The 26,080-nt window shown below is 44.2% G+C and overlaps 1 protein-coding gene across 3 annotated transcripts in view; it reads right to left on the reverse strand.

Moving 5' to 3' along the window:
- Positions 1–8,737: 8,737 nt before the first annotated feature.
- The window catches only part of DUSP10 (dual specificity phosphatase 10), a 65,288-nt gene continuing 47,945 nt past the window's right edge, over positions 8,738–26,080 (reverse strand). For all 3 annotated transcript variants that reach the window (XM_044289767.1, XM_044289768.1, XM_044289769.1), the window contains 2 exons: positions 12,152–12,520; positions 8,738–10,722 (listed from right to left, as the gene is read on the reverse strand). In XM_044289767.1, coding sequence (XP_044145702.1) covers positions 10,457–10,722; positions 12,152–12,520 — 635 coding nt within the window. In that variant the 3' untranslated portion in view covers positions 8,738–10,456. The remainder of the gene's footprint in view (positions 10,723–12,151; positions 12,521–26,080) is intronic.

The raw sequence follows: 26,080 nt of genomic DNA on the forward strand, positions 1-26,080 counted from the left end.
TACAGACAGCCAGGATATCTGAGGAATAGTGCAGCCTGGTCTGTGAGTGTTGTTCTTACCCTCTGAGTATCTTGCAAATAACATTACCTGCCATTGATGTATAAGCCCGCTATTGATTGCTGCTGCAAAGTGGAACTGAACTCAAACTGTAAAAAGTTGAACTGTTTCCAGTAAAGAAAGTTTGGTTCACCACAACACCGTGTTCCTCACTTCTTATTACTATAAATCGGTGTGCCACCGTTACCGGCACTGGCGTCACGAACCTTAAAGGGACCTTGCCCCAGGCACATTAAACACCTGCAACATCCAGGGCACCTCATCCACCATCAGGCCTGGTCCCTAAATACAGAGTGTGCCCCAGAGGACCCCTGTGCCAGCCTCTCTATCACTGCTGTACGCCTGCCCAGGGTTTCCTACAAACTGTGAGTAATCCTCGCTTGCCCATTAACCGTGACCTCACATCGCAATAACCTGCAGGGCGGCGTACTGCATATTTTGGCGCCACGAACAGGATTTACGGATTATTCCTGCGCCATTGTGGAATTAAAACTGTGTGCCGTTATTTGCCCATAAAGTGAAAAGCCCTACTTGTTTATTTGAAATTGCTGGGTCAAAGAACTCTAATAATTGCGGTGTGAAAGACTGTATATTGCATGGACCGTTTTGCTGCTTATTTAGCCACCGCTTGCTGTCAGTGAATAGACAGCCGTATGCTTAAAAAGATGGCATCCTAAAGACTGACTGGATTTGTTTGCTGCGCCATCGCTGTGCTGTATTTGGCAGGAAAAATTGGCAATCCTTTCTGCTAAAAAGTGGCGGTGGAAAGACTATATGTCCGGCACCGCCCTTTCTACAAATTAGATCGCTGCGTATAATGGACTCCGCCTCCCCTATGCTTGGTACTCGGGGGGCGGCCTCCCGGAGCAATGGGAGGTCTTGTCTACAATTATTGGTGCCGCCCTGGCGCTCTCCAGAGAAGGATCGAGCATGTTGAAGAGCGAGGACTGCTCTAATTTATGGCCACCTGTTGTCCAGCAAATGGATTCTGCCAAAATGGAGCAAGAGACGCTCCACTGACTACTCTCCGGGACGGAGATACCCACCTGCCTGCCGCCAGGATCACAGCCCGAGCCCTACTTTGGCTCCTGGAATGACGTTGTCAGGCCCAGCGTGCAGTGGTCCGCACTGATGGCGAGGTGCGGGAGGCAGCGAATAAAGAAGACCACTCGCCAGAACTTACTTTGAAGAGTTGGCCAAAAATGTCTACGAGCGCCACACCGACACCCAACCCCGCCTGGAAAGGAGAATGGGGGTGTGGTGGCCTTTGATAAAGACCGAGGCTTCGGTTTTATCAAGGATTACAATACCGGCAGAGACTTGTATGTGAACAGGAGGTCCGTCAAGCGGAGCTACCTCCCTGAACATTTGCATAACCTCCGCGAGGGAGAGGAGGTAGATTTCACCCCTGCCGAGGGCCTGCGAGGCCCCTTCACAACTGCCGTGACCCGTCCCAAGCCGGGATCGGAAGACTGGGAAGAGCCAGAAGTGCCTGCCAGCCGGAACATGAACCGGAGCGTTCCCCAGAACCGGCCCACAACACCTTCCAAGAAAGGGGCTCTTTTATCGGCCCGAATGTATTTTGGCAGCCCACAGTTTTGGAGAAGTGGGTAAGCCCATATCATTCACCTGAACTGCCTTGCCGGGAGAAAACTATCAAAGACCTGGAGAATCTGGAGCGGTTCCACGCTGCATTGGACAATATTTGCAAGGGAGAAAGTGCAGACGCGGCGCCGGAACCTGCGGCGGCCATGCCCGACAGTCCGGAGTCCCTACCTGATCCTGCGGTGACATCGGGGAGTCCCTGCAGCGACGCAGCGTCCGAGAGCCTGGAGGACCAGATTGTGCAACTCGAACTCCAACTGCAAGGCCTGCGCCAACTTGCCATAGCCCGTGCAGTGCCTTCTGTCTCCTGAAAGGAAAGAACTTACTACTAAGGACTCAGACGTCTCTGAGCCAGAGGTAAGGGTGCCTATCCCTGCCAGTCAGCCAACCATAGTGACTGCGGCTGCTGTTGGGGCGCCAGAGCGACTCACCTATGCCCGGAGCCGTCGCTTACAGCCAGCGCCCCCCAGACATCTGGAGCCACCTGCCGTACCTACGGCCAGAGCCGGCAATTCCCTTGAGGCATTGAGGCCTCCCGCGGCATATGGGGCCCATACCTGTAAGGGGTCCATTCATGCTACAGTTGCCGCCTAATACTATTTTGTGAGCCCAGCCATATATGGACCCTCGTGCCAGGCCCAATCTACAAACAGAACCAGGATGTACCACTGATGTTCAAAGTGGATCCGATACATACCTGTAAGTAGGCCTGCCAGGCCATGTTTTGATTTTTGCTGAGGGACCCTTATTTAAGTGGATTTAACCCGAGTCCTTTGTTTTGTCCCTATCAGCTGCTGCCAGTTTCCCACGGCTCAGTGGTGGTCGTAGGCCACTGAAAATACCAAGTGCTTTATGGCCATGCTGTTTACAGGACCCCCTGCCTGCTTCAAAGAACTCAAGCCAAGTTGTGCCTAAGTTTATTTGCACCTTAACCCTTTTTAACCCCCTTTTCAGGTTGATTAAGGGACATTACAGCACTTATTTTATATGCCATTTTATATGATGTGGACTTTGTGTGCTGTGACTTTTTATGTGCAACATTTAACTTAAAAGTGATGTGCCCAGAGATGACCCTAATTCTATTGGGCCTCTGAGATGCTGTTTTATGGGACTACTGTATTTTATTATGGGCTATCCTGGTATCCTTGACACGCTGCACCAGGTCAGCGCCCCCTGTTCCCTTCACCGGACTTGTTCCTTAGCCAGCGGAACTGCCTGAGATATGTATGTGTATTTGCAAATGTAGATGTGTGTTCCTACTTTGCATTATTTTTGTCTTTCAGGTGCCGTCTCCAGCTGGGCAGGGCCCCTTTATGTTGCGCCGAGGACGGGCAACGTCATAGCAATGGTGTATGTAGTGTCCCACTAGGTAAATGTGGGCACTACACAAGGGTCAATTGGGCCACGTTGTCCTCCTACTCCTAAGGGACAGTGCCAGTATATTTAACAGTCCATTTTAATGTATTCTTATATGCTTTTATGTGTATTCTTCCCTGTGATGTGTGTAGGAGGCCTATTAGGGTGTAGTTCCTACTCCTAGACATTAGAGGGAGCTAGGGAACCCTTAGTATATATAGTTAGGCCCAGACAGGGAAGAGTCAGTGTAGTCCAGGAGGCTAGTAAGTGCAGTCTAGCCTGCCTGAAGTTCTTGAGCCAGAGTTAGCTCAGAAGATTTACCCCAGGAGAAGGGTTTGCCTCCTGGGAGAAACCTGCAGTTCCCACAGAGCAAAGAGCAGAGCAGAAGAGTATTCCAGCTAGACAAGTAAGCTGAAGGGCAGAAGGATTATTAACTCCAAGCAAGGGATATATACCGGAGGAGGATTGTTACCAAGGATAAAAGCCAGCATTAGGGCATACGGGCCTTGGGATGCAGACAGCCAGGATATCTGAGGAATAGTGCAGCCTGGTCTGTGAGTGTTGTTCTTACCCTCTGAGTATCTTGCAAAGAACATTACCTGCCATTGATGTATAAGCCTGCTATTGATTGCTGCTGTGAAGTGGAACTGAACTCAAACTGTATAAAGTTGAACTGTTTCCAGTAAAGAAAGTTTGGTTCACCACAACACCGTGTTCCTCACTTCTTATTACTATAAATCGGTGTGCCACCATTACAGGCACTGGCATCACAAACCTTAAAGGGACCTTGCCCCAGGCACATTAAACACCTGCAACATCCAGGGCACCTCATCCACCATCAGGCCTGGTCCCTAAATACAGAGTGTGCCCCAGAGGACCCCTGTGCCAGCCTCTCTATCACTGCTGTACGCCTGCCCAGGGTTTCCTACAAACTGTGAGTAACCCTCGCTTGCCCATTAACCGTGACCTCACATCGCAATACCCTGCAGGGCGGCGTACTGCACTAGGAAAACGCATTGCACTCGCATGGAAAAAACTGAACGCAATCGCAGACAAAACTGACTGAACTTGCTTGCAAAATGGTGCGAGTTTCACTGAACGCACCCTGAACGCATCCGTCACGCTCTTGTGAAAGAGTCCTAAGGCTAGTTTCACCCTAATGCAGGGATGCTCAACCTGTGGCCCTCCAGCTGTTGCAGAACTACAACTCCCAACATGCTCTGATGGCTGTCGGGGCATGCTCGGAGTTGTAGTTTTGCAACAGCTGGCGGGTCGCATGTGGATGCGGGCTGGTGCGCTTTCTGTGACAGGACTCCTTTTTAAGTCCTAGTCCGGTCCTGATTGTAACAAACAATCAGCTGTAAAGAGCATGAGGTCAGAACTGTCTCCATTCATAGACAGCAAGCTGAGAACTTGAATATGGCGAGGAGCTGGAGCACAAGTGTTAGAAAGGTGCAAAATGTAAGATTTATGCAGTAAGATTTATCCTTATTATCAAATCCTGCCCTTTATTTTTGGAAACCAGTACCACAAGAGCTGCGCTCCCGGTGTCCGTCTGCAACGGGGGCAGGTTATGCTGGAGGAATTATAACAAACAGGACATTAGGTGGCGCTATTGTCATCTGTCATACACTTCCCCTTGTTGCAGCATTTTTACAATATATCCTCCCTCCATCAATACCATATTACTTTGTACTTCACAATGTCTCCCAAAACTCTGATACAGACTTTAGATAATAGTAGAATGAGGAGGCTCTCCTGCTGAATCGTAAGGGATAGGGCGCACCGTTCAAATGGACTCACCCTGTCTAGAGAGGTAATTGTGTAATAGTAGACAGGCACTCACTCGGATACATGTGCATGCAAAAAATGTTTGTTATGCTCAAATATTTATTATGGTGAAAAATAAAATAAACTAAAATATATACAATAAAAACAATATATCCCAATGGCTGTAGAATAGAATAAGTAAAACAATCCCCCAGTGTTATATTCTGCTTTGCTCAGCACATAGGTAAGTATTCACATTCAGGTTAGAAAAAACTGCATCGCAATTCATTCCTCCATTTGTACAATAGAATCAATTTGGTCCCGATATCTGCAGAGTAGAACAATGTAATCCGAATGTGAATAATTATCTAAGTGCCGAGAAAAACTGAACCTAAGGGCTCGTTCACACGACCGCTGCTGTCCCGTGCTTTGAACCGCAAATTGCGGTCCGCAATGCACGGGCACCTTCCGTGGTTGCAGGCGCATGGGGATCGCAGTCCCATTCATTTGAATGGGTCCGCGATCCCTTTGTTCCGCAAAAAGATACAGCATGTTCTATCTTTTTGCGGTGCAGAGGCACGGAACGGAACCCCAGAAAGCACTCCGTAGTGTTCCGTTCCGGGCTTCCGTTCCGCATCTCCGGATTTGCGGACCCACTGAAATGAATGGGTCTGCATCCGTGATGCGGAATGACAACGGAACAGTGCCCGTGTATTGCGGATCCGCAAATGCGGCCCGCAATACGGGAGCGGGACACCAAGGGTCGTGTGAACGAACCCGAATACTGGAGGATTATTTGATTTGGTTTGAATTTACGTAGTTGAGTGAATCACACCTGTTTTAGGGTGGGTTCACACTAGCGTTAGGGATTCTGTTATGGCTTCCCGTTATAACATGGTTATAACGGAAAATAACGGAATTCCCAGACAGAATACAACATGGAAGCCTTTAAAAGGCATTCCGTTTGCTTTCCGTCCTAATAGAAGTCTATGGGAAAGCATAACGGATCCGTCGACAGGACTTTGTTTTCCGTCTTGCATAACGGGACCCAGACGGATCCGTTTTGATTCCCATAGACTTCTATTAGGACGGAGCGCAAACGGAATGCCTTTTAAATGCTTCCGTTTTGCATTCCGTCACAATGCAAGTCTATCGGCAGAAGAGCGGATCCGTCCTTCCGTCTTATGGATTCCGTTATAACCATGTTATAGCAGAAAGCCATAACGGAATCCCTAACGCTAATGTAAACCCACCCTTAGGGCTCATGCACACGACCGTATGGCTTTTTCAGTGTTTTGCGGTTCCTTTTTCTTACGGATCCGTTTTTGGTTTCCGTTGAGTTTCCATTTCCTTTCCGTTTTTCCGTATGCCATATACAGTATACAGTAATTACATAGAAAAAACTGAGCTGGGCATAACATTTTCAATAGATGGTTCAGCAAAAACGGAACGGATACGGAAGACATATGGATGCATTTCCGTATGTGTTCCGTTTTTTTTGCTGACCCATTGACTTGAATGGAGCCAAGCACCGTGACTTGCGGACAAGAATAGGACATGTTCTATCTTTTCACGGTACGGAAATACGGAAATACTGAAACGGAATGCACACGGAGACACTTCCGTTTTATTTGCTGAACCATTGAAATGAATGGTTCTGTATATGTTCCGCATACTGAACTCAAAAAACGGCCAGTATACTGAACGCAAAATACTGTCGTGTGCATGATCCCTTAGGCCTAGTTCACACGAATGTAGTGTACGGGAGAGTAATACCCCGTCACTACTGAAGGGTCACTTGGGTATTGTCGTTCCCCCTGTATTTAAGGGGAGGTTGGTATAGGATATCTTATAATGTCATGCTATGTATTTTCCTGTTACTGTGAAACGTGCATTTGCAGGCCGGCTAGGGTGTAGTTCCAGCTCTGAGTCACTAGAGGGAGCTAGGGAACCCTAGGTTATATAAGGCCCAGTCAGGAAGTAGTAGCAGGAGACAGACTGTGGGAGCAGAGGTCAGAAATGATCCTGTGTCTGAGAGAAGGCCAGGCTATGGGCCTGTGAGAGCAGAGCAGGCCTGAAGCCTGCCGGCTAGGAGAGGGTAGTAAAGGCCCTGTAACCGGGTTCCGGATCCAAGGAAAAGGTTCCCCTCCTGAGTCACCATCCGTTCAGCTGAAGCAGCATAAGCGAGCCACAAGCCAAGACACAGATTACCACAGAGGCCGATCAGATAAAGCGAGAGGTACTCAAGATAACAGAGGAGGTACTAGATAAGGACAGCTTCAAGGGTACGCCAAATAAAGGGCATTAGACCTTGGAGAGAAAGTCACATGTAGCAGGACCAGTCAGGAATAGTGTGCAAGCCGCCTGTACTGCATCTCCTGTAATCAACACTCTGTATAATTCATCGCTAAGACCGGCCTTCCTGTAATGTCAAGAACCATCTGTATTCTTCTAAAACCAACCGTCTTTTATGGAACTGTGCACTACCAGTGTCCATGTATTATCCTGACTGATATTCAGTAAAAGTTCCAGTTTTTGTTGGCTATCCTGTGCTTGCTTCATTCTTCCACCATACTTTACACGGCGTGTCACCGTTTAATTGACACTGGCGTCACGAACTCTTTAACTACCTGCCTGTTCCAGTGTTTGCCCCATTTGAAGACGACAGTGGATCCCAGGTTAGTGGTCAATCTGCACTACAAAGCCCAGCATACACTACTGACCCCCTGGGACACTGCACGAACGTATGGCTTTTATAGTTTTTTGCGGTCCGTTTTTCATGGATCCGTTGTTCCATTTTTGAGTTCCATTGTGTTTCCGTTTCCATTCCGTTTTTCCGTTCCGTTTTTCCGTATGCCATGTACAGTATACAGTAATTACATAGACAAAATTGGGCTGGGCATAACATTTTCAATAGATGGTTAAAAAAAAACGGAACGGATACGGAAGACATACAGATGCATTTCCGTTTTTTTTGCGGACCCATTGACTTGAATGGAGCCACGGAACGTGATTTGCGGACAAATATAGGACATGTTCTATCTTTCAACGGAACGGAAAAACGGAAATACGGAAACGGAATGCATATGGAGTACATTCTGTTTTTTTTGCGGAACCATTGAAATGAATGGTTCCGTATACGGACCGTATACGGAACACAAAAAAAACCGCCCGTACATTCGCAAAAAAAACGTTCATGTGAACTAGGCCTTACTCTGTAGATATTGGGGCCTAATTGATCCTATTGCACAAATGGAAGGATGAATTACGATGAAGTTTTTTCTAACCACAGTGTGAATACTTACCTATGTGCTGAGCAAAGCAGAATATAACACTGGGGAATAATTTTACTTATTCTATTCTACAGCCATTGGGATATATTGTTTTTAATGTATATATTTTATTTTATTTTATTTTTCATCAAGTTGCACTTTATTTTAGCATAACAAACATTTTTTGCATCCACATGTATCCGAGTACGTGAGTGCCTGTCTACTGATACAGATTTTGCAGCATTTTGTACAGTAGCTTATTTGCTTAAAAAAATAAAATTAAATAGCCACAGGCTGGAGATCATGGAAGTAATGTATTGCAGCAACATCTGGGCCCAAAGGTGTAAGTACCATAGAGGGAGCCCATGCAGCTGCTTTAAGGTCCTCTGATAGAGAGGGGTCCCTGGCCAGTCCTTTCCCCTTTGTAATTAGCTGTCGAGAAACTATACAGGTAGCCCCTCCCCTGAGGAACTGTATTATTTGTAAACAAGGGAGTAGAGAATTGTTCAAAGGGTTGTGAAGGGTAAAACAAACACTCTTTTGTCCCTGGGGGGCAAAAACAAGGAACATGATAGGGGATCATTTTTTAAATGTGCTATGAGATCCCTTTCTTATATGTATGGCACTCAGCCCCCCCACGTTCACAGGTCAGTGAAATAAATGAAGTAGACACATGGTTAAAATAAGTTTCTGCCGGTTTTATAGTCAAAATGACATTTTACACAGACCACAGGAACACGCCTATATTTTTGTGCAAAAAATAGTTAAAATAAAACCTCTTATTTTTACATTCTGATATACATATTTAACAAGGTTTATGGCACCGTTACCAGATTCAAATGAAAACAAAAATATATAGAATAATAATTGCTTTTCGATACCTCTGTCTCAGTGCTGGCGCTTTTCACCACTTTAAGTGGACCTGTCTCATAGACATAGTGGACAGCGCCATTTTATAGGCCGGACAAGTGAAACCACACCTCCTAACATTGGAACCCCTGTTCATGGGACCTTCATTTGAGGTGACAATAAACTTCCAAGAAATGCCCATTTTCGGGCACAAGTGGATAAAACCCAGCCCTTTAAAGGGCTTGTCCAACATTGATATTTTTCCAAAATTCTCCCCCACCTGTGAAGGAAAGCATACTTACCTAATCCCCAATGCATGGTCCTGGCCCTGTGGGTCTGGACCTGTCTTCATGGCCCAGCATGTAAACTTTCTGCATGGATGGCCCCCTCACTGAAGTATCCACAAGCAGCACGTAACCCCACAGTGACATGCCATCTGGGGACACGTTCCTACTGAGGCTAGTGGCGTTACTTGAAATGCCTGAGCCCCACAGCAACTTTTTGAATGGGCCACACACCCCCGCAACTTCTTCTCAACCCCCTCCTCCTATGCAACCCCACTTCTGTGGCTAGTCAAGATCACGCTCTCAGACAAGGCCGGACAGCCTTTCTGTCCATTTTCTACTGTGTCCTTTTATAATATTGTTGAGGGGGCCCTGACAATAAAATATTTTAGTCCTCCTCCTGGGTGGGCCCTTTCGGAGTTCCAGCCCCAAAGCAGCGCTTTCAAAGCTTCCCCTATAGCTATGCCCCTGACTGAGGCCAATCATTGACCCCATCATACACAAAGTTTACATGCCGGAGAACGGAAGTGCTGTGAAGACAGGTCGGGACTCACAGAGCCAGAACTGACCATGGGGGAGCAGGTAAGTATACTTTCCTTCACAGGTCTGGCAGGGTGGAATTTAAAAAGGAAGTGCCCTTGGACAACCTCTTTAAGGTCCTTCACACCGGACAATCCCATGAAAAAAGGAAAGTTTGGTAGTATGGTGCCTCATGGACTCTAAAATAAACCATGGTACCATCCAACAAAATGGCCGCCACCACTATGTGTAGATTCACACTTAAAACATTCAATCAACTCTAACAATTCTCACACTCAAAACAAAATTATTGCACATTAAGCCGCTGAGGGCAAGTAATGGTCAAGGTCTTTGTCGATGAAACCGTATTAGCCCAAATACAAAAATATAACATAACGCACCCAAAAATTAACCCTTTCTATTCTGGCCATATGATTTTTTTATTTTATTATTATTATTATGGCCGATTGAGTTTTTTTTTTTGTGTTTGTTTTTTACTTTTTCATCATCGCTGTCTGTCTTTGGAGCTATAGTCTCAAGGTACGCTTCTTACACAGTAGATGAATTCCTGACAACATTGCTCTCCTCAGTCTATGAACCTGCACAGACTACGGATGATCATGACTTTTTTTCTATCCTCAAAAATTTACCAAAAATATTACCGTCCTTCCACAGATTTTTTTTTATGTTTTCATCCGGTTGATGTTTTTGAAAAATATTTCTCAGCTATTTATAAAATTTTTGCTACACCACAGTCTCCACTCCGATTAGCTTTGGTGTGAGAATCCTCGGTGTTATCCCGTTATTTAAGTCTTCCTCAAACTCCAGTAATTGTCCCATAAAGTTGAGATTTGGAGATATGATTGGTCGCTTTCCTTTGACGAACTTGTAGGCATCGGTCATGGTCATCCGTGTGTGCTTCATTAGGTAGGCAATCACAATGGTGGCGGAGCGAGAGACGCCTGCTTGGCAATGGATAAGAAGGCCTTTCCCGCATTGGTGAGCTTCCTCTGGAAAAGAAAATAGGGAATCATTTAGGAGACTGGACCCATATTTTGCCAGTGTCTTTAGAGCTCCCCTATGTAGGTGTTCCTTAAAGGGGTTGGTTAATATAGGTCATCAGTGTCTGACCAGTGGGGCTCCAACACCCAGCATCCCCGCTGATCATCTGTTCTAAAGTAGCTCTGGCGCCATCCATTGTGTAGTGGACTGAGCAGCTCCATCTTCTACAGAATGGACAAAGCTAATTCCGGTGTCAACTTCCATCTCCGGAGCCAGTGCAGAACAGCTGATCAATCATGGTGTCAGACACCTGCTGACCAGACTTTGATGGCCTATCCTCAGGATTTGCTATCACTTTTATAATCCTGGACAACCCCTTTAAATATACTGAACTGGAGCGAAGACACTTGTTGATCACAGCAGCTAACAGACGTGATTCCCCTAAACAGCACACCATGTGGCTAGGAATGGTATTGCACATTCTAATAATTTTTTTCCTAAAGGAGATTTCCAGGAATATTCACACAACCAACTTTCCGTTGGTGGGAGTCTAACCTCCCAGAAGCAGGCACATGAAAACTTTGAGCTCCATGTGGAACAATAGTGAAACTGTTACAGCACCACACCATTCACCACCCCTTATTTTACTAATTGATGGGTTCCCCTATAAACCACATATGTTCTCTACACATCATCACAGTGACATGGTCCTACCCATAAATAGATATCGACATTAACCTCTTCCCTACCTTAGACCACCAAGGATGTTAACATTAACTGCCCCTGACCACCAGGAACTTTGAAAACGATCTCCTCAATACACGAAGCCATCAAGAATCTGGATACTCATCTCCTAACCACCCTAGACCACCAGATATATTGTCATTAACCCTTTATCAGGGACATTGAATAATAAAAAGTCTTCAGATAGAACCACACTCCCTTTTTAGGCTAGTTTCTCACCCACAGTAAAGCTATCTGGCAAGCTGTTCCGGCAGTTCACCATATACAACCTAGCCAGATTTTGCCAGTTTCCTGCATGAGCGCCAGGTTTCGGCCAGGCAAAAACTGGAGCACAAACAGTTTTTTTGTCCAGCCGAAGCCAAGCGCTCATGCTAAAAACTGGCCGAATCCTCGACAGATCCCATTATAGTCCATGGTTTTTGGTGGTGCTTGGTAATATCCGGCCAGGCCAGATACGGTGAACTCAGGCTGTTCTCTGCCGGAACAACCTGCCAGATAGCTTTACCGTGGGTGTGAAAGTACATTATCGGGAAAAATGCTACTCTTGCCCATGAGTCGTGTCTTGCATTTACTTGAATCTGGCTGAGTTGCAATACCAGGCACCACCACACAGACAGGAGTGGCGTTGTTTCTGGGGGAAAAAAAATGTCACTTTAGTCAGACGCCCAGATCCAAAGGAAATTGAGAACTTACCTATGAATTCGAACGCCTCTTCAAAGTACTGCCTGAGGTTCTGCTTGTTGCTGTCCGTTGCTGGTAGACGTTTGTAGTTAAAGATACTTTTCTCGTAGTGATAGAGAGGCAGGTGTGTGGTGACATTAACGATGTATCCGATGTTCATCCTCTGCATCTTTTCCAAATCTTGGGCATCGTGTTCATTTCCGAGGAAGAGGAAGGGTAGAATGGGGGTCAGTTCTGCGTTCTCAATGTCCGGGGTGCTGGGGACAGACTGAGGTAGTGTAATGGTCACCGCCGACGCCCCGCCTCCGTCTGAGCAGTCTTGGAGTTGGAGGGAGTTGTCACACAGGTTTTCATGGTTCTGTTTGAAACTGCTGAGGCCACCTGGAAAAGAACATGAAAGAGTCACCTCCAGGCACTCACATCGGTGAGCAGGTCACAAATACAACATTTTGACCTGAATCTAGAATTCCAAAAATTTGCAGATTATCAGGAAAGCATTTAATGGTCTGTTATCTTTATTTTTTGGCAGAGTTTAGGGTTGACTAGCTGAGACCACCTCTGAATCTGGTGACAGTCCTTGGTCCAATCCCCTAAAATTGTGGGCTTACAGAAAATCACTTGGCTTTGCCAAAGGAACCAGCATCAAAAGAAAGAGAGCTGCTGCAGGAAGCTAAAGATGGTCCTCCCCCCACATACACACTATATCCTATGTCACCACTTCTACTGCATCTAGAGGCCTGGGGAAATTACTACCCAATATCTAAGGTGGCCCTAATAATGGACCATCCAATGGTCTACCATCTTGACATATCTGCAGGAGTTGAATGGCCGAGGGCTCTTTCACACGAGCGGATCCTGTGCGGGTAATCCGCTGTGTGAAAGACAACCAAGCCCCGTTCTGGACAGCAGAGACACGGAGCAGTAACATGATTGATAATGCTCTGTGCCGCTCTGTGACCTTTTTACTACAAAATCACGGTGACAGCTTTATGTCTCTGTGATTTTGTAGTATAGAGATCACAGGGAGGCACAGAGCATTATCAATCATGTTACTGCTCCGTGTCTCTGCTGTCCGGAACGGGGCTTGGCACTTTTTCACACGAGCCGATGCCGTGTGGGTAATCCGCTGCGTTAAAGAGTGCCAAGCCCCGTTCCGGACAGCAGAGACACGGAGCATTAACATGCTTAATAATGCTCCGTGCCTCTCTGTGATTTTTTTTATGTCTGAGAAAACAACATGGGGGAGATTTATCAAACTGGTATAAAGTAGAACAGGCTTGGTTGCCCATAACAACCAGATTCCTCCTATCTGATTTGGGAACAGCTGGGTGGCAACTCATGTGTGAGCAGTAAGGGAGGCCATATTTGTTGTATTGTATAAGTCAGGTGCTGCAAAAAAAAACGGCATAAAAAGAGAAATTCTTAAAGAGCGCCTGTCGGCAGAATTAACCCTGTCAGGCAGGGTTGATCCTGCTGATTAAAATGATACCGGTCTTGTGAAAATCGGTTGTGGCATTCCTGAGAAAAAAATGATTTTGTTATTTATGCAAATGAAGGCGCTAGTGAATTGAAGGGCGGGCCTAATCTCTCGATGCTCCTCAGCTTTCTAGTCCTGGCCACGCCCCTTACTTAATGAATAAAAGCCTTTTTTCTCAGGAACACCACAACCAATTTTCACTAGACAGATATCATTTTAATCAGCAGGATTGGTACTACCAGGCAGTATGTTTGGTGTCATAGGGTTGATTGTGCTGACGGGTGCACTTTAAGTATGTTAGCTTAATTTTAAAATTTTGCACGACGTTTGCAACAAGGTTTTCTTTCCATTGCTTTACACTACACTAAGAATGAAGCAACTTTACAATTAGACTCTTAATTAAAGTCATACCGTTTTGTGTCTACAGCTCATATACAGATCCATGTGTCTCTATGGTTACAGACTACAAAACCATAAATAAATACATCTCTTAAGGTTTCCATTATATGACTGCTTATACGGCAATCAGTCCCTGTCCATCTAATGACACTGATCCAAAGATGTACAGTCCTCATTTAAAGGGATGCTCCAATTTAGCTACTTATAGACGCACACCTATCTCCAGAATGGGCCCGCACCTCTCCTGGTGAGGTTGCGGCTGTAAATGGAAAGGTTGCCGCACATACCCATTTCTCTCAATTCACCTTTATGAGCGGCTGTTTTCAGAACTCCTAAGGCCCCTTTCACACGGGCGAGTATTCCGCGCGGATGCGATGCGTGAGTTGAACGCATTGTACCCGCACTGAATACCGACCCATTCATTTCTATGGGGCTGTTCACATGAGCGGTGATTTTCACGCCTCACTTATGCGTGAAAATCGCAGCATGCTCCTCTTTGCGCTCCTCTTTGCGCTATTTTACTATGCATTCTGTATTCAGAATGCTATTATTTTCCTTTATAACCATGTTATAAGGGAAAATATTACAATCGACAGAACTTCTGTGAAGAAGTTCGGGTTTGGGTACCAAACACGCGCGATTTTTCTCACGCGAGTGCAAAACGCATTACAATGTTTTGCATTCGCGCTGAAAAATCGCGGGTGTTCCCGCAACGCACCCGCACATTTTCCCGCAACGCCCGTGTGAAAGGGGTCTAATTTACAGAGGCCTATTCACCAGGAGAGATAGAGTTCGTACCTCGGAGTTCTGAAGATAATTTCCGGTCCCACAGATGAGACCTCAATCTATCACATATTTATGACATACCATAAGGATGTGTTACAAATGTCTAAGATGGGAATATCCCTTTAAGTGAACAGGTCACTTTCCTTAGCAAGATCAATACATTCCTCTCCCGCTGCTGTCATCATTACGATGATTTCACTGACTACATGGCATCCAGTCCTTATTCTACTGAGAAATACAGTATTTTCCTCAATTACCTAATCACTTGGGCAGATAAGTCACTGCCTCCTGCAAAATCAACACACTCTCATGACCCCGACTGCTCAACAACACATATTTTGAATGAATCACAAGGCAGTGATATAAAAGGCTGTGATTCTGAAAGTGTCCTTGACCCCCAGACCTCGCTCAGGGTACAAGAGAAGTGAATCGCCAGTGTAAGGCCTCATGCACACGACAGTATCTATTTTGAGGTCCACAAAAAACGGATCCGTAAAAAATACGGATGACATCCGTGTGCATTCCGTATTTTGCGGAACGGAACAGCTGGCCCCTAATAGAACAGCCCTATCCTTGTCCGTAATGCGTACAATAATAAGACATGCTCTATTTTTTGGCAGAACGGAAATACGGCCATATGGAAACGGAATGCACTCGGAGTACATTCCGTTTTTTGGGCGGACCCATTGAAATGAATGGTTCCGTATGCAGTCCACAAAAAAAAACGGAACGGACATGGAAAGAAAATACGTTCTTGTGCATGAGCCCCAAGAATAATAAGCAGAAAAGCTGATGGGATTTATAGTTTATTGTCAGGTGCGAAAACCCCCAGATATGAGAACGACCTCTGCTTTCAGTTCAAAATTAGGGCGTAGTCCTAAAAATATGAGGAAGCGCTGCTGTAAACAATCACAGGGACTGAATGCCTCTAAACATTCCCTTTCTGAACAGGAAACGATTACCAGCTAATAGAAAAAAAGAAAAGAAACATAATAATAATCATAATACTAAAAAAGTCAAACTGTAATCAGTAATACTGTAACAATAATACTAATGTATTAAATATAATAAACAATTATCTGAATTAAAAATATAAAAATTTATAGTAATTTTTAGAGATGAGCGAATTGAATCCACTCAAGTGGAATTTGATCCGAATTTCAGGATGAATTTGATTCGCCGCTGCCACCATCTTGAATGAAGATCTCGGCCAAAATCCCGTGCATGATGACGCTGGCCGGCGTGACGACGGCATCTTCGGCCGCACAAGATTTTGCGCCATATCTTCAAGCAAGATGGCGGCAGCTGCCCGTCGCGAGCAAATGGAGGCGGTAAGTAAAAATTTTTTTTGTTAATTTTACACTGTTTTTAAACTCAGATGCCGCGGTCATGTATAAACGCGGCATCTGAGGCTATCGCACCTCCCTGTCATTGCACCCGCTACTTTGCTTTGTGACAAAGTAACTCGTCACAAAGCGAATTCTTTTGTAAAATTCGGCGAAGCAGCTGAATTGAATTTTTGAAAACTTCGCTCATCTCTAGTAATAATAGTAATAGATATTATTATTATATACTAAATAGAATATTATAATAATGATATACATTTAAATATTAAAAATATTAATTTGATAGTAATAATAGCAATAGATAGAATAATAATACAATATAATTATTCATAATTAACTTTTTTTCATAACTTTTAGATGATTTAATTCCTTTTTTAACAGTTTTAAATTACTTCATAATATGATTTATTTTATAATAATAATTCCCAGTTGCTGTCTGTCCTGTTAAAAAATAATACTAAATAATAAAAAGTAATAATACTAACTATAATAATAATAATAATAATAATAATAATAAAAACAGCAATTATAATCCTGCATTAATCATTATCTCTGCATTTTAATTGGTCCAATATTTTTTTACAATTATTTTATTTATATAATCAGTTTATTTGAACAATATGTTTTGGAACAGTTCCCAGTTACTGTGCATATTCTGTTAATAATAATAATAATAAAACATTCTAATAATGATAATTATAATAATTTCACCAATTAAAAATGTATAATAATTCTAGAGAGATGTCTAATATTCTGTCCATATTAAAGAAGCTTTTTCTTTTTATTTCCCTTCATTTTTTTTATATTTTTTTTTGCAGTTGTTCGGATGGCGTACAACATCTGTACCATAAAGGCGGCCCATCCTGTGCTATTCATTCTGAGAGTTGTCATTATTGGAAATGCTGCTAAAATACAATTATTTCTCTGCAAAATATTAATTTAAATGAAATAAAATTTAATACAAAAAAAAAATGCATAAAATGTTAAATAAAAATTAAATGCGTGATAAAAATATGTCTAGAGGGGTGTCCTGTATTGTCCACATGGAGTAAGAAATATCGGTCATACACAGTCTGCATGATCCCAAAGGAACCAATTAGAGCCGACATCTATTTGGAGGAACATTGAGCTTTCCACGTATTCATGTAAAATGCTTTTTCACGTGCCGTATTATGGAGATGCTCTGCCCTAGAAACCTGGCCTCTATGGGACTACGGAGTGCATCAATGAGGCACCATACAGCAGCACATAAAGCAACTAGTGTCGGTTCTACATTAATGGCCTGAAAGGAGCTGAGGATGAAGGGGAAGAGTGTGCAGAGTGACCCCAAAGGCAAGAATCTGCAAGGAGGACAGCATCAAGAGATATCTGAGAAGTTCTGAGGGTTCTCTGCTCTCCCCTCCCTTAAGTGTTAGCAGCAGGGAGGGGGAGGATGTTGTACACAGGGAATGTGTCTTACAGCTCACACAGGCTGTCGATAGGGAGGAAACCACACGTAGGGCAGTTTTCAAGGGTAGAGAGATGGCAGAGCACCCACGTCAGACTCTGCAGGAGGAGGGCAGGGGAATCACAATCTTCAGAATCAAGGTCTGTCAGCACAAGTGAGAAGAGATCCCTTCTGAGCTGTAGAAGGAGAAAACGGTGTTGTGCTGAAACATGAGAGCTAGTGAAGACAACAACATCCTGGACACACAAACCTCACATCCAACATTTATTACCGACACATGAAAAAAGTCTGACACTAGGAGCAAGGGGTCTGAAAAGGAAGGAAAGTTTCACACTGATAAGTTAGTGGAACTTTTTTACCAAGTGTACCACTAACATAAAAAAGTCACTTTCCCATGTCAAGTGTCCATAACCTTTAAAACTGGACGACTATACACCACTGGTTTATGACTGCGAGTCCCCTTCTTTGATGAACCTGTCCCACCATACGTCTCGACACTGAGTATCCGCACTGGCTTAGGCTACTTTCACACTTGCGCTGTTGTTTTCCGGTATGGAGGTCGGGCAGAGGATCTCAGTACTGGAAAAATATGTTTCCCTTTTGTCCTCATGCATTTGAAGGAAAAGAGATCCGTTCAGGACGCCTTCCGTTCCGGCACCATTGCGTTTTGCGACCGGACACAAAACTGCTGCAAGTCATAGAAACGGGAAAAAAAACGAATCTGATGACGGATCCGTTTTCTTAGGAGCCTACTGTAAAAAAAAAAACTGATTTGTCACCCATTGAACTTCAATGTATTTAGTGACGGATCAGTTTTTTTCCGTTTTGATTTTACACAACCGCATCCTAAAGGAACTGATGCATCCTGATGTGAAAAATCAAAATGGATCCGTTTAATTCCGGTATTGAGATCCCCTGCTGGATCTCAATACCGGAATTAACAGCAGAAGTGTGAAAGTGGCCTAAAATGACACCAAGTTTTTTACGTCGATTCAACTTTTTTTTTTTTAAGTTGCATTTAATAAATGTGTTTAAATCCTGCCCAAGCATTAAGCCACGCCCACTTTTGCCTCCCAGGTGCTGTAAATTGGGCCACCAATGGTCAATAGATGGTACATAGCAGACTAGACATGTGGGCCTTTGGTTACGGAGTTAAGTACGGAGCCGGCTGCTGCAATTTTATTTTTTCGGTCGCGGTCTAACAGAATTCTGCACAAATAACGGTACTTCTGCCTCTGTATGATACAGTGAAGGCGTACTGCGATGCAATAGAGGGCCCGTACTGAGGCAGGGACAACACATATAGGAAGGGACAATAGAAATGGGGAAGGACCAGCAGTAACACAGTGCAGCACAATATACCGCCACAGCAGAACCAGATACCATAGTGCAGCACAATATACCGCCCCAGCAGAACCAGATACCACAGTGCAGCACAATATACCGCCCCAGCTGAACCAGATACCACAGTGCAGCACAAAATACCGCCCCAGCAGAACCAAAAACCACAGTGCAGCACAATATACCGCCCAGCAGAACCAGATACCACAGTGCAGCACAAAATACCGCCCCAGCAGAACCAATGCTGCCCCAGCAGAACCAAATACCACAGTGCAGCACAATATACCGCCCCAGCAGAACCAATTACAACAATGAAGCACAAAATACTGCCCCAGCTGAACCAGATACCACAGTGCAGCAAAAGATACCACCCCAGCAGAACCAATACTGCCCCAGCAGAACCAAATACCACAGTGCAGCACAATATACTGCCCCAGCAGAACCTAATACCACAGTGCAGCACAAAATACCGCCCCAGCAGGATCAATACAGCCCCAGCAGAACCAGATACCACAGTGCAGCACAATATACTGTCTCAGCAGAACCAAATACCACAGTGCAGCACAATATACTGTCTCAGCAGAACCAAATACCACAGTGCAGCACAATATACTGTCTCAGCAGAACCAAATACCACAGTGCAGCACAATATACTGCCCCAGCAGAACCAAATACCACGGTGCAGCACAATATACTGCCCCAGCAGAACCCAATACCACAGTGCAGCACAAAACACTTCCCCAGCAGAACCAAATACCACAGTGCAGCACAATATACTGCCCCAGCAGAACCAAATACCACAGTGCAGCACAATATACAGCCCCAGCAGAACCAAATACCACAGTGCAGCACAAAATACCGCCCTAGTAGAACCAATGCAGAGCCAATGCTGCCCCAGCAGAACCAAATACCACAGTGCAGCACAATATACTGCCCCAGCTGAACCAGATACCACAGTGCAGCCCAATATACTGCCCCAGCAGAACCAAATACCACAGTGTAGCACAATATACCGCCCCAGCAGAACCAAAAACCACAGTGCAGCACAAAATACTGCCCAGCAGAACCAGATACCACAGTGCAGCACAAAATACCGCCCTAGTAGAACCAATGCAGAGCCAATGCTGCCCCAGCAGAACCAAATACCACAGTGCAGCACAATATACTGCCCCAGCTGAACCAGATACCACAGTGCAGCACAATATACTGCCCCAGCAGAACCAGATACCACAGTGCAGCACAAAATACCGCCGCCTGAACCACAGTTTGAAACTGTCCTGAAGATGGCAGTTGAACTCAGGAGGACACCTGCGGCTGCTGGCCAGGTGCATTAGCTCCTGATGCTCCTACATTAATTAATGCTTAGAGCATCAGATCTTTTTGTATCTGTCTGGTGACTATGAGGAGTCCTTGGGCGGGCCCCTGAGCATCGGCCCACCAGGAAATTTTCCTGTAGGGTCTATAGCCAGTCCGCTCCTGCACATCTCTATGGGAGTCCTATCAATGGGCTCTCTGATATGGCCGTGTGCATGAGCCCTTGGGCTGAGACGGGTAATTTAGCACCGTAACATAGAATACATAGAAATTAACAGCAAAAATAACTACTGTTAGATATCTTAAAAGAGTTGTCCGTGGGGGAGGAGGGGTTATTTAGAAAGGGCTCATAATGGATTAAAAAAAATAACTGAAGTTATATTCACCGGGGGTGTACACAAGATATCACACAGCAAGATAGCAACCCTTAGTACGCCTCTTCCTGTGAATTTTCTTTTTTATTAAGTGGAATTTTTTAATTAAAAAAAGTACATAAATACATCAATAAATCTCCCCCATGCAGGTCTACGGCCTTTGATTCCTTTCATATACTGTCTGATAAAACTGGTTGGCAGCTGCCACTAGGGGGAGCTCTGGGCATAGGAATGTATACAGTTCCCACTGAACTCAATGGTAGCTGTAAAAATCTCTTTGCACTGAACTTCCCCTATTGGCAGCTGCAGGAAAATACAGTGGTTTTACTTCGACACCAGGAGAAGGAGTTCGTGCCAGGATCTTCCTCACCACAGGCCCCCACAGCAGTGACTCCCCCCCCCACCCCACCTGTTTGACTTTCACGGTCATGATGTGTCTATGTAGCAGAGCTGAATGGGTCATCTTTGTGGCTGCATGAATTGGACACTCCGATATAACACAGTTCAGTAGATTGTATCTGCACATATAAGAATTTGTGAGTTCCGCCAAATGACAAACTCAGTTCTGCTACATCTTTTTTCATCTTTATGATCCCTTACTCAAGTTTATTTCCATAAGATATAATGCGCTGACTGTCCACGTGGCACTGTCGTTGATTTATGGGACAGTTTGCCTTAATATTGTGTGTCTTCTTTATAATGACATCATTGTCAGGATCCCCACCTGCCTGGCCTCTATGGCAACGCCACAAGAGCACACAATGACATCAGCCGTGCAGACAATACAGAACAGCGGCTCTGTCTAATGCTTGTCCCACAGTTCACTTCCCGGGAACGGATGATGTAATGTGAACAGGTGCAAGGGATTTTATTTGCCCAAGTGAGAAAAAAAAAAAAGGAACTGAGACTGATAGCGCGTCTACGCGATGGTAATTCTCAACTGTATCGTTTTATGGCACCATATGGAGCGTGAGCCGCAGGGCTCGGCCTGACGTCCATAAATACAATCATACAGCAAAGATCTGCTCACTAACCTCTCCTGAGGAAAAATACATAAAATACATATAAAATATATATAGATACACAAAAAATGTGTATAAAATATATATAAAATACGCATAAAACATCTACAAAACATACATTTAAAAAGTATAAAAAGCATGTAAGTATCTATAAAATCTGTATAAAGTACGTAAAAACTATGTATAAAATATGTATAAAATACATATAAAATATACATGAGATATCAAGATATCTATAAAATACATATAAAATATACACACGATCTATAAAAATCCACATAAATATCTAAAAAATATATATAAAATATCTATAAATTACTGTGCATATAAAGGGGATCATTTATCCAATCAGATACGTCATTTTTGCAAGCACTTCGTGGTCCTCGCCATTTTTCACAGTGGTCTATGTTTAAGAGCTAAGGGTCCATTCACACGTCCGTAGTGCATTGCGGATCCATAATACACCCGGCCGGCACCCCCATAGAACGGCCTATTCTTGTCCGCAATTGCGAACAAGAATAGGACATGTTCTATTTTATTCCGGAGACGCGGACCGGAAGATCGGGGCCGTGCTCCGGAAATGCGGATGCGGAGAGCACACTGTGTGCTCTCCGTATCCATTCCGTCCCCATAGAGAATGAATGGGTCTGCACCCGTTCCGAAATTTGCGGAACGGATGCGGACCCATTATACGGACGTGTGAATGGAGCCTAAGGCTGGGTTCACACAGGCGTGTCCGGATTAGGTCCGGATACGTCCCGGTGTACTGCGGCAAACCCGCGCGATTAGGTACGCAATTGCAGTCAGTTTTGACTGCGATTGCGTTCCGATGTTCAATTTTTTATCGCGCGGGTGCAATGTGTTTTGCACACGCGTGATAAAAAACCGACTGTGGTACCCAGACCCGAACTTCTTCACAGAAGTTCAGGTTTGGGTTAGGTGTTGTGTAGGTGTTATTATTTCCACTTATGGTTATAAGGGAAAATAATAGCATTCTGACTACAGAATGCATAGTAGGTGATCAATTGAGGGTTAAAAAAATAAATAAAAATTAACTCACCTTCTCCTTTTGATCGCGTAGTTCCCGGTCTCTTCTTTACTTCTTTAATGATGAATTACCGACTAGGACCTGTGGTGACGTCAGATCACATGCTCCAATCACATGGTCCATCACTGTGGTGATGGACCATGTGATTGGAGCATGTAATCTGACATCACCACAGGTCCTAGCCGGTAAGGCTACTTTCACACTTGCGTTCGGGGTTCCGCTTGTGAGCTCCGTTTGAAGGCTCTCACAAGCGGCCCCAAACGGCCCCAATGCATTCTGAGTGGATGCGGATCCGCTCAGAATGCATCAGTTTGGCTCCGTTTGGCCTCCATTCCGCTCAGCAGGCGGACACCCGAACGCCGCTTGCAGCGTTTTCATGTCCGTCTGGCTGTGCGGAGCCAAACGGATCCGTCCAGACTTACAATGTAAGTCAATGGGGACGGATCCGTTTGACGTTGACATAATATGGTGCAATTTCAAACGGATCCGTCCCCATTGACTTTCAATGTAAAGTCTGGACGGATCCGTCTGACTAACAATTAGACTTAGACTTTTTTCTGAAATATAAATCAGACGGATCCGTTCTGAACGGATACCATTGTTTGCATTATAGGAGCGGATCCGTCTGTACAAATGCCAGACAGATTCGCTCCGAACGCAAGTGTGAAAGTAGCCTCATTCATCGTTAAAGAAGTAAGAAGAGACCGGGATCTACGCGATCAAGAGGAGGAGGTGAGTTAATTTTTTTATTTTTTTTTAACCCTCAATTGATCACCTACTATGCATTCTGTATTCAGAAGGCTATTATTTTCCCTTATAACCATGTTATAAGGGAAAATAATACAGTGAATAGACTGTCACCTAGCAACCATGCGTGAAAATCACACCGAATCCTCTCTTGCTTGCGATTTTCACTCAGCCCCATTCACCTCTATGAAAAACGCAGAATATAGAACATGCTGCGATTTTCAAGCATTGCAGAAGTGATGCGTGAAAAATAACGCTCATGTGCACAGACCCATTGAAATGAATGGTGCCGGATTCAGTGCGGGTGCAATGCGTTCACCTCCCGCATTGCACCCGCGCGGAAATCTCGCCCGTGTGAACTCAGCCTAAAAGTGAAATTAGAACTGGATTACACTCATTTACTATGTGCGACTTTTGCAAATGTTGAAAAAAAGTCACAACCCACGCCAGGGAACCTAAGGCGTCTTTCACACGAGCGTAATGGATTAGATCCGGATGCGTTCAGGATGCGTTCAGTGAAACTCGCACCCTTTTGCAAGCAAGATCAGTCAGTTTTGTCTGCAATTGCGTTCAGTTTTTTTCCACGCAGGTGCAATGAGTTTTGATGCGTTTTTCACGCGCGTGATAAAAAACTGAAGCATCCGTCAGTGAAAAACGCTTTGCTTGCGGATGCAATGCGTTTTTCACTGAAGCCCCATTCACTTCTATGGGGCCAGGGCTGCGTGAAAAACGCAGAATATAGAACAGGCTGCGTTTTTTACGCAACGCAGAACTGATGCGTGAAAAAAAAACGCTCATGTACACCGACCCATTGAAATGAATGGGTCAGGATTCAGTGCGGGTGCTATGCTTTCACGTCACGCATTGCACCCGTGCGGAAAACTCGCTCGTGTGAAAGAGACCTAAAGGTTGTAAACCACATTACGTTAATGCCACCAGTTCATACATTTGGTGCAGGCCCTCAAAGCAAAGCCAGACTTAAAACTGACACAAAAACAACCTGAAATGATAAGCGACTCCCAATATATGTGTAAAATATCTATAAAAATACATATAAAATATGTATAAAATATTTATAAAACAAATATAAAATATATATCAAATATCTATAAAATACATATAAAATACACATAAAATACATGGTATAGGTCCACACTGATATCACACAATCACCAGAAAATATAAACCCCTAAAACATTCTCTTCTGTTGAGATGAAAGGGGGGGAGTCCAAAATTTGAAAAAATTTGCAAAATTTGTCTAGATTGTATCTGGTATTGCATTCTTATCAATGACACACAGCTAACGGACAGGGGTGGCGCTGTTTTGGAAAGAAAGCAGCCATGTTTTTCTAATCCCGAACAGCCCCTTATATTCCTGTCTATTATATCTGCTTCTAGAATTCTTTGTTATATTCAATATGCCTTGTCCTATTCAGTTTCTTCTTCCCTCTACAGTTTTTTCTCTCTCTTCATGCTTGCCACGTGGGCAGGCTCTTTGTGGTGGGATGTAAGAGCTGAGCATGTTGCTTTAAGTCAATCCGATGTCTCCTCCTCCCCTCTCACAGCATGTACTCCTACAGACAGAGAGGCTGCAGCTTCATCTCCCTTCTACCCCCTCTCTCTTTTGAATATCATTTTATTTATTTTTTTCAGGAGACTTCTGAACAAAGGGAAGTACAGACAACTGGAAGGTGAGGAAGACATCACTTTCCTAAAATAATATATACTACAAAGTTTCATAAAGTCACATGTTTTACTGATTTATGCATAAAAAAAGTGTACAAACATAGATATGCTGGCGGCAAAAGGCAATCGCTTCCTTCTCTAAAACCATCTACAGCTGAACAGTCTCCAACCTAGAACGGCTCCAGCTCTGCTCCGACATGAGAAGGAAAACAAAGTCTCCTCAGTGGTTTTGTGTACACAGCATTAATTCCTTCTGATACGGTTAGATCATTTATTTATATAGAAACAGAACACCCTGGAAAGAAGAAAAACCGCTACTGTATTACACCACGTTCCTGACAGATGGCGGATTACAGAGGGTCAAGTGGAAGGAAACACTGCATTTGTAAAAATTTCTGCACGATGATCCTAAACCACCCAAAAATAGAAAAAAATAACAGAACCTTCCCTATGATGAAAGTGGTTATACATTCTATTTCTATAGCGGTCTGCGACTACTGTCCTGTAGAAGTTGCTAACCTGCTTTCCTAGAATCCTGAATGGCAAACATGCCTAGACATGCAGTCATATTATGAATGAATAGAATGCGATAATTGCAGTGAAGACTGACACTTAGTGAAAGCCATAAACTTAATTAAACTTTGGGGAAGGATCCCATGCAGGTTTCCAAGATACATAGACCTCCTCTAGTCTGCAAAGAGCTGGGTGACGACCCTTTTAGAAGTGGTCATCTTGCTATGGGGACCAAGATAACACAGAAATGGCTAAAAGCTATAATTTTGCACAAGAAGATGCTTCTGCAATGACTGTGTAGCATCTGAACAAGCCGAAAAGTTTTTCTGGTCTTGTAAGTTGACGCAAAAGTTTATTTATTTTTTTTAAACAGTGCTTTAAGGGGTATTAAAAATATTTAGCTATATGCTATTAAAGGGGCCTTCCGAGGCTTTTACACTA

This window comes from Bufo gargarizans, chromosome 4 (assembly GCF_014858855.1).
Source record: "Bufo gargarizans isolate SCDJY-AF-19 chromosome 4, ASM1485885v1, whole genome shotgun sequence".
Classification (NCBI taxonomy): domain Eukaryota; kingdom Metazoa; phylum Chordata; class Amphibia; order Anura; family Bufonidae; genus Bufo; species Bufo gargarizans.